Source organism: Neoarius graeffei, chromosome 11 (assembly GCF_027579695.1).
Source record: "Neoarius graeffei isolate fNeoGra1 chromosome 11, fNeoGra1.pri, whole genome shotgun sequence".
NCBI lineage: Eukaryota > Metazoa > Chordata > Actinopteri > Siluriformes > Ariidae > Neoarius > Neoarius graeffei.
Window position 1 is genome coordinate 52,879,707 of NC_083579.1, and position 16,036 is coordinate 52,895,742.

The 16,036-nt window shown below is 40.8% G+C and overlaps 1 protein-coding gene across 3 annotated transcripts in view; it reads left to right on the forward strand.

The window, feature by feature from the left end:
* The window catches only part of stard9 (StAR-related lipid transfer (START) domain containing 9), an 82,290-nt gene extending 66,815 nt beyond the window's left edge, over positions 1-15,475 (forward strand). The window contains exons 22-32 of one of the 3 annotated variants that reach the window (XM_060934184.1): positions 100-7,362; positions 9,044-9,244; positions 9,386-9,569; positions 9,682-9,822; positions 11,602-11,701; positions 11,779-11,942; positions 12,034-12,098; positions 12,182-12,384; positions 12,499-12,578; positions 13,902-14,060; positions 14,180-15,475. In XM_060934184.1, the coding sequence (XP_060790167.1) occupies positions 100-7,362; positions 9,044-9,244; positions 9,386-9,569; positions 9,682-9,822; positions 11,602-11,701; positions 11,779-11,942; positions 12,034-12,098; positions 12,182-12,384; positions 12,499-12,578; positions 13,902-14,060; positions 14,180-14,281 (8,662 nt within the window). In that variant the 3' untranslated portion in view covers positions 14,282-15,475. Of the gene's footprint in view, positions 1-99; positions 7,363-9,043; positions 9,245-9,385; positions 9,570-9,681; positions 9,823-11,601; positions 11,702-11,778; positions 11,943-12,033; positions 12,099-12,181; positions 12,385-12,498; positions 12,579-13,901; positions 14,061-14,179 lie in introns of those variants that run through there. The other 2 variants (XM_060934185.1, XM_060934186.1) reach the window with 2 other exon arrangements.
* The last annotated feature ends 561 nt before the right edge of the window (positions 15,476-16,036 follow it).

The following is a 16,036-nucleotide window of genomic DNA, read 5'->3' on the forward strand; positions in this document are numbered from 1 at the left end:
TTGGTTAAGAGATGTCAAAATGAGCATAATAATTTAGATAAATAAATCAGTCAGAAAGAAAACTTCCAAACTCAAGTCACTTTTTTTTTCTTTTAACAGCCAGTTTCTTAGGAGGAACAGATTATCTGAGTCGACATCATCTCTCTCCAGGGCTGCCTTTCCTAGAAGATGGGTGTCTGATGAATGTCTACCAAGAAAACCTAGAGGCCGCTCTAACACTATGCCCTCAAGATGTAGTCAAGGGACTTCAAGTAGGACAGGCTCCTCTGAGAACATTAAAATGTTAGTGAAGGAAAACATATCATCTGAAGAAATGATTGAAAAAAACCCTCGTGCATCTTCACTTCAGTCATCAGTCTGGAATCATAACATATCTGTAAATACTGCAGTTAATTCAGATAACAGAGACAGCAAGAAGGTACTTCCGATAATAAAGCAATTAAGTACACAAAAAACTTCACCTAAGGGAGGAAAGAGTTTACCCCACGAAGGAAACAAGGGCTTGGCGACAATCCGCAAAGCTCTTTCTCGATCAGTTGGCTTTGGAATAAAAATGGCTTTGTCGAGGGTTTTCCGCAAGCCTCCTTTAGGGTCACAGGGTGGCAAAAGTGCCAAGTCTGCTAGCAGGGCGAAAACTCCGTTTGCTGTGGAAGGAAAGAAAGACAAAGTTGTCGGAGACGTGGGGACAAAGCAGCAAAAGTCTCCTATGAAATCAACAGTTTCTTGTGATGGTTTACACCAGCTCGTCTCATTAAAAGAGAAGAAACAGGGGTGTTGGCATAGCGCAGAGACCTTGACTAAAAAGACCAGAGGATGGGTCAAGACGCAACAAGACCTGACTAACTGGGTAGAGAATAATGGTGATGAAGTGCCTGATGACTCTTCAGACTGTGACAGCCTTTTCTCAATGGATTCCCTTTCATCCGCTTATGCCAGTATATTGGCGGCGCAGCTTCAGCAAGAGGACTGTGAGCCGAGTGAGGCAGAAAGTGAGGACAGTCAGATGTCCAAGGACTCACTTGTCAAGGAAAGTAGTGAGAGCACTGATACCAGGCCAGCACTGAAGCTCAGTCACCCCATTTCTTATGCTTTACATTCATCATCCAATCCACAGTCAGCAACAGGAAGAGAAAAAGTAGAAGAGTCCAAAGAGATGCCTGAAGAGCTTTTCTGGAGTCTACATGGTCAAAAGGTATCAAGACAAGTGATAAAGGAATCTTCAAACTTCTCACAGGTAACATCTGATTCCCAACACTCCAGTGATGCCAGTGTCAGAGGAACAGAGGCTTTCCTTGCACTTACAGATGCATGGTCATCCACCGATGCAGCAGATAGTCCTAGGATCCTTGGGGCCTTGGAGACCTCGTTGAAACTGTGCATACTATCAGAGACCAGTAGCAGCCAAAGCCAGGCTAGTGTCGATTTGTCTGGTGCAACAACTGAATCTGAATGCCAAACATCACCCTGTTTTGATCCTACACAATGTAAAGATATGACGGTTAAGGAACAAAGTCACAAATCCTCTGAAAAAGAAACAGTCTTGGACTATTTTTTGAGTGATCTTACCTCTACATCCTGTTCTATACCAGAATGCACATTATTGCAAGAAAGTAGTAGGCAGTTGAGTAATTTTGAGGCACCAAGCACTTCTGCTGAAACTTCCATCGCTCAGAACATAATGAACAATAACACATTATGCACAAACAAACCATTACCACCACCACCAGAATTCGCCACATTAGAAACGAATGATGTTGATCTGCTAGTCGTCAACACTCCTTCCAAAGAGAGTACTGTTCTGTCTGGTTGGAGCTCTTCAGGATGCTTCCCAGGTAGATCCCCTGAAAACAACTTAAAAAGCAATTCCACAAAACAAGCTGAACTTATCCCATCAAGTGATGAGAGTGTCCTCACTAAAAGCTTTGCACCACAAAATATGTTTAGAGAATCAAAACAGGAAACACAGTCTGAAGAAAATTGCATTGCAGAAACGTGTTCCAGGAACAGTAATATTTTCTCAGAATGCGATGAACAAACGGATCTAGAAATTCAGTCTTCTTATAGTATCCTTCAACAAGAAAATGCTTTGAAAAGCAGTAATAAGCAGAAATCCTTATGCTCAAGTAAGGAACTCCATCAAACGTTTCTACAAAGATTGAAAACAGAGAGTGATGTTCATTGTGAGACACAAAGCATAATGGAGCATCTGATTAACCATGATGAAAAGGAGATGAGTAATGAAAAGACCTTGATGCAGCATCAGGTTCAGTGCACAGAAAAATGTTTCGAGAGCTATGATACAGGCAATACAAAAGAATGCCCTTGTGAAAGAAACATCAAGTCAGACAGTGGTAAAGAAGTGGCTGATTCTTTAAGACACTATGATGCTCAGCTAGAGCATGAATCCTGCAGTGTGAACTCAAGAAAAAGAAGCAAAGATTCTCAAGATGACCTAGCAGGCAATTTGAAAACCCCAAAGAGAAGCTGTGTTGAGTCCCTTGTTCCAGGTGACTCTGCTGTAAATAATGGGCCATTCATGTTTCATGACAGTTCTGACATCAGCAGAGACTCAACAGGCAAACTGTTACCAACGGAAAATGAGACAATGACCTATTACTCCCAAACAATTCAGCAAGATTCTAAAACTGCATCTATGGACGATCATATCAACATGGACCAAAACAGCAATAATCCTGCTACCAGCTCTACCTCTCAAGAAAGACCTGCATCTCCAGTGACGGCAGAAGAGAAAGTGTGCACCATTCTCATGAATAAAGGTGAAACAGGTATGCAGGATGTAAAATTTCCTGATGTTCAGGTTGTGGATAAAAGAGTGTTCGAGAGCAGCACATTGCAAAAGATTGGCCTTACAGTAAATGACAAGATATCAGAAGTGGTGAAAGAACACCTGAACATGTCACAAGTGGAAGTGGATGGCGGTGAAAACATTAACAAAGAACCAGAAACAAACAATAAAACCTCCTCAGCAACTAACACTGATGCTCTTAAGAATGAAAATACAGGTGAGGGCTCACAAGGAGAACATGGCGGTTCTCACACATTTCCATGTGTGACTGAATATTCTGTTGATGATAGAGCGAATACGGACAACACAGATGACTGTGTCAGAGATAAATATGTAGTAAAACGTCCCACTGAGAAAGAAGTTGTATTAGATCACCGAGGAGTTGGATTTCTTAGCAGTTGTCCGTCTTTGTTCGTGAAGAACTTCAGTGCAGAAATAGAAAATCCAGATGATCATAACTCATATGGACCTGTGACGCAAGATTTGAAAATAAAGCTACCAGATGCAAATGTTGTCCTGTATGAGGCACCGACTGATGATCATCCAGAATCATTAATTATCAGCCATTCAGATATTTTAATCAATGACGTGATCAGTGAAAGTAGCAAAACTACACAACTGATATTAATGTCTACTTGTAAACAAAGCCCTGAAGTAATTTCTGAATATGTCACTGTGGCTGAGGAGCATGATCAGTTCTTTCTGATGAAAACAGAAACAGAACCTATATCCATTAATAAAGTAATCCACAATCCAACTCCTAAAGGAACATCTATAAAGACTGAAGACAATGGAGTTGATCTTTCATCATGCACACAACAGAAGCTAGTTATTTATCCTGAAGAAAACTGCGATTCAGGAGTCTCAAAAGATGTTTGTGGTGTTACAGTGTCCAGTCGTCGCTCAGAAGCACTGGTGGACCGCAGTGCCTCAGACATGCTTCAGGAGGCAATGAGGTCTGTGGAAGAAAGCCAAGTAAATATGGCTGCTAAATTTCAGCAGGTGGCGGAGTTAAACACTGTTACTCATCCTGACCGAGAGTCAACAATTCAATTTGAAAAGAAGAAGCAAAGCTCGTTTAATTCAGACAGAGCTGAAAATATTCAGGCCACTGATTCTAGACCACTTTCATACCAAGACTGCTCTGGAGAAAAGCAGGATTTTATCACACAAATACAATTTCATAGTGGCGAGAACACAAATAGTCTAAATGAAACAAAAGACAAAATCATGGACCTCGAAAACCACACTTGTTCGGGAAAATTAAATAAAGAGACCACAGTTTCTAAATCTTGCCGGGCTCTAGCATTCTGTACTTCAGAGCTACCGAGAGACAACCAAGCACAAATCATCCAAAGTGTCATTATGGGTGAAAAGTCCTCAGTCTGTCCTCAAAATGAAGACCAGTTATTGTGTAAAGAGGACCGTATGCCACAAAGAAGGAACGTTCAGGAACAGTGTGTGAATGTTCAAAAAGAGAAGGAGCATTCAGATGAACTACAATCTCCAGACTTATCCATCTTTTCTAAGTCTGTACAAAGACCAGAGCAGATAAATATGAGAGAGGCAAATAAACTAGAGCTTAAATTTTCAGCATGTACGTCATTAAACCCAAAAGGACCACATCAAGTTAAAATTGAATCTACTGAAAAAGCTAATGGAGGGAAACAACATACAACAATAAATAGTTCAAGGCTCGTATTTTCTAGGATGAATGAAGAGCGACAGAGAGTAAAGTTAAAGAGATACAGGAAAGCCCATTTTACAGCCCCTCTAAGTTCATCCACTGACTCAACACCTGATTCATCATTAGATGAAATGGCTAAATCCAGAGTACATAAATGTGGTATTGCCACTCCAACCATGCCTGGCACACCTGCTCCTGGAAGACCAACGACAGAAAGTAGAAATAGCTCATCTGACTATTCAAGTACACCTCTGTCCTTAGAAATTGGTCTAGGATCAATAGAATCAAAATCAAAACAGTTTTATGGCACTGGCTCTGATAATCCATACCCTTACATCAGAGATGTTACCACTGATGTAGCAGAGGATGAGAGGCAGAAAAAACATCATCTTACAGCAACGCTGTTTAAAATTCCTGGTCTATCAAAGGATGATGAAACAGTTCAGTTAACCAGAAACGATTCTTCTAAGCAAATATCACATGGAAATAACCATGAAAGAACAAGATCATTTGAGAATGATTCCACCCAAAATAGAGAACCTATTCTACATTTTGGTTCAAGTGACATCAACCCCTACGTTCATACAAGAAAAAAGGATCAGTTACTTAAAGCTGCATACAAAAATCAGCCATTTGGAAGTGCAGTCAATATATCCAGTCAACTTTCCTCACTTGAAAGTTCTAGCAATGGTATCGCAAGATGCTACAGTATGGACAATGGGTTGAATATCCAGAATTCTCCTTTCAATTCTCATCTGAGCAGTTATGCAGTCCAAAATAGGCTTTCGAGCACATTGAGTAGTGCTGAAGATTCCAAAGAACATATTTCTACAGAACCCAAGCTGAGGGAAGCCTTTCATACCCCAGTTATTTGTAGTGAGAAGGTCTTAACAGCTTCAGGCAGTGACTCTTGCAATGATACCTTAGACTTAGCCAGTAGCTCAGGCCAAGTAGATGAAATAGTGCTGGTCTACTCTTCCGAACATGAAAGTCAGGAAAGTCAACAAGATTCAAGAAAATGTGACCATGGCACCCAGACGGTCAATTTTTATGAGGACCTGAAGAAGAAAAACAGACACAGGAGGAGCAGTACACAGGTTCCTGTGTCCAGACAAGTGCATGGAGCATCGACCACATGGACAAGTCTACAGAATATGTCTGAACATCTTTCTGAGCTGATTGTCAGCACTTCTGATCTTCTGGGGAATATTCAGTGTATGAGAGCAGGGAAAAATGGGCCTCCGTTAAAAACTTGCAGTAAACTTTCAAAGGTGCGTTCTGATAAGTATTGCAAGAGTGATTGCTCCACCCAAACTGCCAGAGATGTTGGGATCCAAACTGAGGACATTGCACTGCTAATGAAACAGAACAAAGTTCTTCAGAGTACCCCACCTATACAGAACCCCAAATCTCATGAGGTCAATGTGATCGTCAAAGTTATTGGCTCCGAAGTTTGCAATGTACCAAACCAAGATGGTGTCATCGGATCTATTAAAGATCAGCGTGAAAGCAGACAGACATTTGAAACTATGAAAAGTATGCCTGACTTGCGTCCTGGAGGCTCACCTCCCTTTGAGCGCTTTGGTGGACAGGTGGACACTGTAAAAGTTCTTTCGCAAGGAGCTGTTACACCAAATCAACACTGTTTCAATGCTGTCACAGTAGATCATAAAGCTTCCAACACTTTTGCAGTTTGTGCTCAGAGAAATGTCACTTCTCAAAAGTTTGCAAGGGACAATCAAACACATCAACAAATGAAGCCAAAGAATAACCCTGATAAAAGGGTGTTGCTTATAGACCGTGCCTCTTCACCTATTCTCACTGTGGATGTGACAAGTTTACAGAAAGGAAAAATCAAGTCTGGTGCAATCCACACCCCCACTGAGACGTTCTTAAAAAACATCAGAAATCCACCTGAAAACAAACCAATATCCACCAGTAAACCAAAGTCCCAGAATCAGAGAGATCATTTTTACACATATCAATCTGAAAACAAATCAGTGTCTTCCGTGTCTCTTGAGAACCTAAGTAACAACAGTTGTATAAATATGGGTGCACCAGATGCATACGCCACAGAAGTCTCATCCAGCAGATACATAGAAAATGGAAGAAAGAAACACTCTCATGGAGTGCAAAGCAAAGTAGCAAGCCAAGCCACCTCATGCGGTCCCCTGTCTCAGAGTCACTGTTCCTCTGTCAAACACAGGAAACCTGTAGACTTGAGCCAAAACACATTACAATCCTCAACACCCATTAATCAAAGCCACAGAAGCAGCAGGCAGGAATATAAACACGGGCTCTATAAAGATGTGAGCTGCTGGAGTGATCTGAGCAAAGACACTCTCCAATACCAAGACGAAGACAGCCTGTCTTTGGCTCCAAGTGACTGCAATACAGATGTCCTGGTCAGCATTAACCCACTCACTGAAACCAGTCCAATCCAAGAGGATTATTGGATTCCTGAAAACCTGCCGATGCACAACAAGTTCACCAACTGGTCAGGAATAAGTCAGAAGCAATCAGCCAGGCTCACTAATGAAAACAGTACAACTGTGGAGAAATCCCCAGATATTAACACACACAATCTCCACCTGTGTTCAGCAGAGTCAGAGAGTCTTGCATATAGGTACAAACCAGAACTCTTGGACTCAGCAGGTAGCTGGACCAGAGAAATTGAGAAGCTGCGGAAGGAACGGGAGCAGGTACTTGCCTCTATGCAGTTAGAGCCGAGTCCTCATCCGCTCAGCGTAGAGCTCACAGAGGCCAAGTTGCACTATGGCCTGGGGAAGACAGACAGTCTGCTAAAGATGTTGAAATCCTGTTCCAGAACAGAGTCGACCATCTTGACCAAACAGCAGCTGTATGAGAGGTGAGTGTTTTATGCTTGTAAAAAAGAGGGATTACTAAATGTAAAGAGCTTCTGTACTATGTTAGACCTGTATATTGTATTTTATGTTGCATTTTCACTGTGCTCAGTTTTCCACAGTACAAATGACCTTCTGATTAGGAAATGTGATCATTATGATGTAATCAGTATGATAAAAATGACAACATGCCGCAATTAACGTCAGGGTGTTGTGTTTTCCAATAACAGCATCTCCCAAAGTGTTTTATTTCTCTTATACCACAGCGATTTAAATGTATTAAAGAACATCATGTTGTATGGTTTATCGGTTTATAGTTATCTATTGGCCGCACGGTGGTGCAGTTGGTTAGCACTGTCGCCTCACAGCAAGAAGGTTCTGGGTTTGAGCCCAGTGGCTGACAGGGGCCTCTCTGTGTGGAGTTTGTATGTTCTCCCCATGTCTGCGTGGGTTTCCTCCGGGTGCTTCGGTTTCCCCCACAGTCCAAAGACATATGGTTCGGTTAACTGGCTACTCTAAATTGTCCATAGGTGTGTGTGTGAATGATTGAGAGGAGAAAACCTCTATAATCATCCAGTAGAAAACAACAGGAAACCACTACTGTAATTCTTCCCTAGAGACTCAGATGGCTGAAGCCGTCAGAGCGGCCACCTCACCGCAGTGATATGCCAGATGGATAGATAGAGTTATCTATCTTGTTGTAGAATATTTCCGAAGCAAGTTAGTTCCTGTTAGCCCTTATGTTTTAACATGTATAAACAGATGATCCCTCACCAGCAACCATTTTTCCTCTTTCTTTTGAAGTTAATGCAACTAAAATGAAGCTTATCATGTTATAAGAAAGCTTTGCAAAGTTTGGAAGCTTCTTCCAAAAATGCTCACAAAAAACCCTCATCATTAGTCTGGCTAACGCGACTTCAAAGCTCTGCGAGCATTTGGTCTGGCAAAGATATTAAGCCCAACCGTTTCCCAAAGTGCGTGGTTGACCCGCCTCCCTGAAATGCCTCAGTTTGCTACTGGTCGAAGCCAGAAAAGGCTGTGACGAAGCTTAAACCAATCACATCACTCTTTCCTCTGACGTATGTGACGCGACGGGGCTAACTGGTAGATTAAACTCTTACCGAAGCCGGTCGGGAGCAAGGTGAAAACGGCCTTCCTTTCAATAAATACCTCCAGGGCTGCTCTTTGCTCCGTTTTCAATGAGAACTTGCTCCATGTTCGTAATGTTTCTAGTGAATGAAGCGCTTCCGGCATAGATTCTGTAAACAATCTATGGCTTCCGGTCGCAGTTCTACTACGTCAGTGCCTTGAACACGCCTCTACCCCGGGCCATTGGAGATGCTCAAAGTTGATTGGCTCCCGATTTTTCGGGAGCTTGGAAGAGCTGTAGATAGCTTGCCTTGCCAGACTAAGCTCGCAACAGGCCCTCGTGTTGCGTCACACTTAGGATGGGCGGGCCCAGGCTACCTCATCATATCAGCAAGTATACACATTTGTTTTAATCCATTTAAGTGTCTGGCATATAAGTCCTCTGTAAATGTGAGCCCATTAAGCCTGTGATTTGCCTTACAGCCGAAACTACTGTCCGAGTTGTGCTGTTCTAGAAAATGAATCAACACCAGTCAGAATAGAGAACTCAACAGGGCTATGGTATTATTAGAATATTGCCTGCTATTATTTCCTCAGGCACAGGAGGAGTATTGATGGTTTGAGGAAGGAGAGAGAAGATCGTCTTCAGACGTCCCGCCGAGCTCGAAGCCTCAGCCCCAGCAAGCATCCAAACTCCTCAAATCACATGACCGAACAGTCTGAAAGAACTGTGGATCTACCCAGCCGGCAGAGGGAATATCTGCGGCAGCTACGCAAGGAAGTAGTGGAGATGAGCAGGTGAAGGACTAAACCAGTCCCCTTCGACTATCTATCCATCCATCACTTACCCTTTTTCTCAATTTGTGAGATAGAATTGCGTGACATATCTAGTGTCTGATTTCCTAAACGATTCGATTGAATCCAAATGACCTTTTATAGGGTTCCAGATCCACCGAGAAGAGAGGGTCAGTATCCCAATGATATTGAACTCCTCCTGCGTGACTACAGTCGTGCACGTGAGGAAGCGAAGACAGAGATCGCCAGAGCGCGAATGCGGCTACGTGAGAGGACGGAGCAGGAGAAAAGGAGACTAGAGCAACAGGCTCTCGCACAGTCTCTAAAGGTGAGTTAAAAATGCAACACACAGACAAACTGGCATCTTAAAGTCAGTAGAACACTATATGCAAACACCACAATTTAAAATGATTTTATATTTCTCCTTATCACTTATGTAGGATCATCTGAGGCTTTGTACACGTGTCAGTAATAGCACATTATGCACTGGTTCCAACCTAAGTCTCTCTTCTGGACCTACATCTGGCTACAACAGCAGTAATGCGGCTCTACTGAAAGATGGTACCTCGCCATCTATACAGGTGAGGAGAAAAAATGCTAAATATATGTTGCATTTATTTACATTATAGGCTGAAATAAACTGTACATTGTTGGAGACCGGAATTTCTCTCTCTCTCTCTCTCTCTCTCCCTCTCTGTGTGTACATATATACAGACAATACAACTTGTAAATTGAAATACAGTGTATGGAATGCTGTTCACAATTAATTCAAACTTTATGGGTAAATTGGAATTAGATTTACAATTTATTGTTGTTATAAATAATTGTTATAAAAAACTGCTATAAACAAACAGGTAAAAATTCAGGTTTGGGTGTTTATCTTATAAATGATTGCACTATAGTAGGCATATCGGGTCAAAATTCAAATTCAATCCAAATTGCTTGAAACTGCTCTCACTGAATTCAGAATTGAATGCCGAACAACATACTTTTCACAGAATTAAAATGTGTTTATCCGTTCTTGAGATATTACAAATCAAAGATTGAAAAAACAGCTTAATTTTTAGAAAACTGCCGTAATATTCCGTATGAGGATCACATGGTCCAAAATGGGCCTCATTAACGAATGAGATCAAATGTTTTTTCTTAATAACTTTTTTTATTTTTCAAGATATTTACATGGAAATTGGCAGGCACATAGATGGTTGTATACTTAATGCAAAATTTGAAAAATTAGTAAACACCAATTATGCAAATTATTTTTTAATTAGTATTAATTATGCTAATTAGGTAAACACGTTAAATTGGTACACTCTCTTCTCCAAAGTTTCTCCAAATGGCTTTCTTTGTGCAATATAAAGCTGATCTTAACTCTCATTTATACATCACAAAGAAGGAGAAATCAATGTTAATGATAAAATAGGCATAAATAAGCATTGAATGTCATTCACATCTACCATTCTCTATTAAAATAAAAAAGTAATAAAAGATTATTACTAATACCCTCTTTGTGCTCTGTAGAACTTTGTGTTTCTCAAAAGTAGGGCCTATTGGTGTTTATATGAAAGAATATAAATGATTATTTTGATTAATATTCACAGCTTTCAATGTGAACCTCGAAAAAACTGTGTGAGCCGCATCCAGTAAACAATTCCATTTAATTGAACTGAAATTGACACTCGCGTTTCTGACTTCCGGTTTTTTAAAATATCATTCCGACCACTAAGAGCTCAATATTTTTCATCAAAACAACTACAGTTGTATTCTAAAATAGTTATTTATTTACAGGAATCACTTTGATTTGAAAAAAAATAAGTAGGTAAAGCTATGAAAACTCACTTCAAAGTCTTCCGTGAATCATAGCATCAAAACTAGCAGACGGAAAATTTTGCTGAATATTTCATCAGAAACAGTGAGAGCTAGAGAACATCCCTATAAAAGTTATCTGATTGATATTCATGAGTAATCCAGTCAGAAATTGATCAGAAGGAAGCCTGACCGCTTTCCCATGAGTCAGAAAGCTCCAGCAGTTTCCCGATGTCACACGAGCAGAGTTTTTACTCTGTTGTACCATCTTCAACCTGCTGTTACTCCCAAAGTCCTGAACAGATCTTAATAAGATGAATTTCTTTGGAAAGCAGAAATTATAAGCTTTTAAAGATAGTATTCACGATAGAAAATATTCATGAGTTTAGTCGTGACAGATTTGGAAACTCAGATGAGCGTCTGCATGCACAACTTTCACAGCACGGCCAGCGAGTGTCTGATATGCCTAACTATAGGAAGAAAATAAGATCATTGGTTAGTAGGGCAACCCGACGTATGCAGTTAAGGGTTAAAGGATATTTGTATGTCTGCAGATCACTGGAGTCTCAGATAAGGAGTTAAGAGTCAGATCTCGACCTCCCATGATCCCTCCTCAAAATGTAAAGGCTCCTCGTACATGGCTATCAGCTCAGGGTAAGTAGTGACCTTTTTTTTTTTTAAGAAGGATTCATCTGCATAATGAGTTTTACTAAACCAATAATCCTCATTAGATATTCGTGTGGAGAGCTCCTCCTCTGGATATGAGCTTCACTCCTCCTCCTCTCCGTCATCTCCTCCTGGACGACAGCGGACTTGTTCCTTTAGCTCTCCCTCATCTATTTCTATTTCATACCAGGACATAGCAGACTGTACTCTCACAAGCGCATTATCAGAGGTAAAGTACATCGTTTTCATCATGTCCATCTCTAAATCCTGTGAAGTGAAACAGACTGCTGAGTGTTTGACCAGAGTTTCTGATGTAACAGGTTCATTTAGCCTCTGGAGGAGATGTAAGGAATCTGCTGGGAGGGAGTGCGGAAGCTGGCTGGAGGTTGGTGTTGGGAAGTGAAAAAATGCAGCACGTTTGACATAAATATTAGACCTACTCTACATCGACACACTTTTTTCCCCCAGACACCAGGGCTTAGAGAATGGAGTTCAGACCTTTCATCGGCCCTCATCCAGAGCCTCTGCTCATGGGTTTTTGGGTGCCATGGAACTGGAGAGACCCTTGGGTAGTCTGTGGAGTTTAATCCGAGATCACTCCAAGACTCATCTCTATAACAAATCTCTAAAGTCTGCTTGGACTCGATTGCTAGATGGCACTACACAACTAGGTGACTGTCTTTTATGTTACGCATGTGCTGCGTTATACAAAATGATGTTGAATAATTTTGATATATTTATTTCGAAGACTATATGATATGAGCTCATTTTGTCACTTTCACTAGTCTACCTGCTCACTGATCCATCCAACTGTCATATGAAGCAGCCACGGGATTTCTGTTGCCTGAGCACTGAGTCCAAACGGGTTAGTCCCTTTTGTTATCTGATTAACATTCTGAATAATACTATGAATTATACAGATTTAGGGTGGCATAGTGGTGTAGTGGTTAGCACAGTCGCCTCACAGCAAGAAGGTCCGGGTTCGAGCCCTGTGACCGGCGAGGGCCTTTCTGTGTGGAGTTTGCATGTTCTCCCCGTGTCCGCGTGGGTTTCCTCCGGGTGCTCCGGTTTCCCCCACAGTCCAAAGACATGCAGGTTAGGTTAACTGGTGACTCTAAATTGACCGTAGGTGTGAATGTGAGTGTGAATGGTTGTCTGTGTCTATGTGTCAGCCCTGTGATGACCTGGCGACTTGTCCAGGGTGTACCCCGCCTTTCGCCCGTAGTCAGCTGGGATAGGCTCCAGCTTGCCTGCGACCCTGTAGAAGGATAAAGCGGCTAGAGATAATGAGATGAGATGAGATGTTTATTTAGCAGTTTTGGCACGGTGGTGTAGTGGTTAGCATTGTCGCCTCACAGCAAGAAGGTTGTGGGTTCGAGCCTAGGGGCTTATGGCGAGGGCCTTTCTGTGCGGAGTTTGCATGTTCTCCCTGTGTCCGCGTGGGTTTCCTCCGGGTGCTCCAGTTTCCCCCACAGTCCAGAGACATGCAGGTTAGGCTAATTGGTGGCTCTAAATTGACCGGGAATATGAATGGTTATTTGTTTCTGTGTGTCAGCCTTGTGATGATCTGGCGACTTGTCCAGGGTGTACCCTGCTTCTTGCCCATAGTCAACTGGGATAGGCTCCAGCTTGTCCGCGACCCTGCACAGGATAAGCGGCTACAGATAATGGAAAGATGGAAGGAGTATCAACTGTCAGTGTTTTGTAACAAGCAAAAGTAAACCTTTTAGGTTTTCTGTCACAGAAAAGTCTTTCGGACTGCCAACTTCGCGGTTTCTCAATAACATGAAAGTTACAGTTAAAATAGGAAAAAGAGAGGTTATTTAAGGAGCAACTGTTTCACAACATTAAGTGTTACTTTAAATGGATAAAATGTATGATGTGCAGTTCTTTAATAAATAAATTGTAATTGTTGACAAAATTGCTGTGGTATACGGGATAGGAAGCATCCAGTCACTAATTATTTACCTATAAAAGCATGCTCTGTTGTGTTTTTTTCCTTATTTGAATTTCTGCATGCCTCTTATGTGCTTTCTTCTTTAGCAAAGTTCACTGCATTGCATTACATCAAGGTTTAACGAGAGGAAGTTGTTGCTGAATGTTTCTAAGAATCCTTTCTCTCTCCCTGCCTCTTTCTCTCTTTATTTCTTTCTGTCTTTTTGGATATTTTCTGCTTACTGTCCATCAGGATGATATGTGGGTGTTGGCCATGCAGTCTGTATTTGAAGAGTCTCTCCCTCGCCCAAGTGTGGACACTGTACGTGGAGAAATGTTTCCTAGCGCATGGATTCTTCAGCGCAGCCAGCGGCAGGGTCGAGAAATTGTTACGGTTATCTATCTACTACAGGTAACCTTTCTATCCTCACCCTTTATATTTGCCAGTTACTGGTATTTTCATCTACTATTCAAAACGAGTTTAGCTTAAATCCTCTGGTTGTACAGTAGACATTGTGTCTCCCTCTACAGGTTGATTTGGGAACTCCAACCCTGCCTCAGAGACTGTTGAATGTTGTGGCCAGGAAGCAAGCAGCTGTAATCGCGGACCTTGATTCCTTTTTGTCATCGTGACAGACGAGGTTACTAATGAGCACTTATTTAAAAACCCTTAAAGGTCTTTTCTAACATTTGCACCTCATTACTTTGTTCTGTTCTGTTTTGGTTCTCCTCAGACCACTGGTGGTTAGTTTATTTATAGAAAGATAAGTTTGTGAAATTATATTGATACTTTTCTACATTGTGCATGATCTTTATGGTGCTTAGTTTTGCCAAAGACTGGACAAAGAATTCATATAGGAATTTTTAAGGTTTGTCCCAATCACCCATAAGCTCTATTTGTAAAAGTACTTGACCTTAAATTGCTCTGTATATATCTCTACATAGGATAACATGTAGATCAATAGGATTAGATCAGTCCAGTATTTCTGTGTGTGTAGCAAAGCTAATTTTGGTAAACGTCCAAATCTAAGCTGATATATTTGAAACTTGAACTTGCAAAGACGTCTTTTTGATTGAGCATGTCAGAATGTATAATATAAAACACACTGCTCCTGCATGGAGATGTACAATATATATATATCTAAGCTTCTACCCACAGGTAGAGCACACAGTTACATTTCTGTACTACACGAGACTAAAAGTCAGATAATGCTGAGCAGAAGCTACAAAAAGAGTCCTGTTTTTGCCACTTCGACTGACTATTGCCACTTGGTGGCATTTGCAGTATTTTTACTTTTGTAAGAAATTACTAGAAATATGCAATGCAGTGCTGTAAGCTTTCCTAAATTATTCTCTAGCATGAACAAACTTCATCATCACACTCAGTCTTATAGCAAACACACTTGTTTAATACATTTGATACCGACTATAGATCTCGTCTCACAGTAACCCTTTATTCAAAAGTCGCTCCAAGAAATAGGACTGTTTATGAATTGAGTGATGTAATTAGCCACTACAGTGCTAGAGCTGTATGAGGTGTCACTGAATTTGAAATCATCCTTTAGGGTGGAGAAAATCAAATCAATATATGTATATATTTATTTTTTTTTTAAATAACTGTTTGTGTATGATGTAAAAAATTATGACCATATCTCACCAGTCTGTATTGCATGGACATACTGTGCATGTTATTTCGCTCTAGGAATATTTGTACTGATCTGCATGTGTAGCATAAAATACATCCATCACCACATACACACACACATACACACACACACACACACACACACACACACACACACACACACACACATGTCCTTGTTCGAATCATGAGGACATAAAGGACTTGAAAAAGCCATTGAGTGGTACTGACACCTGAATATTATGGATATGAGAGTAACACTGAGAGAAATGACACTTATACACTTTTATACTCAAAATCAAATTACTTATAGACTATGCAATTAGATGAGGATTTTTCTAAAGCACTGCAGAATGGGATTAATATGAAGTTTCTTTTAAAAGTCCCAAGTGAAGGACCTAAATTTTGCTTTCTCTGAAAGACTTATGAAGTTCCTCTGTTCTCTTTAACATTTCTATTGTATATACCTGACTGAACAAATATTGCCATATGTAATCATGCCTATTTAAATGTAAAACAATTTCAGCATTTTTTGTTAACCTTTTTGTTATTTTTTGTGCTTTTTATAATTGCATATTTATGTTTTTATACTTTTTGTTAAATATAAAAGGTTAATTTTCCAAATGACTTGCCTATTGATTTTTCCCTCTCTTTACTTTCTCCCCAATTTGGTAACCTGGTAATTTGGGAACAATTGAGTCCCACCCACCTGTCAGCTCTCCTCTATCATATGACTGCTACCACCT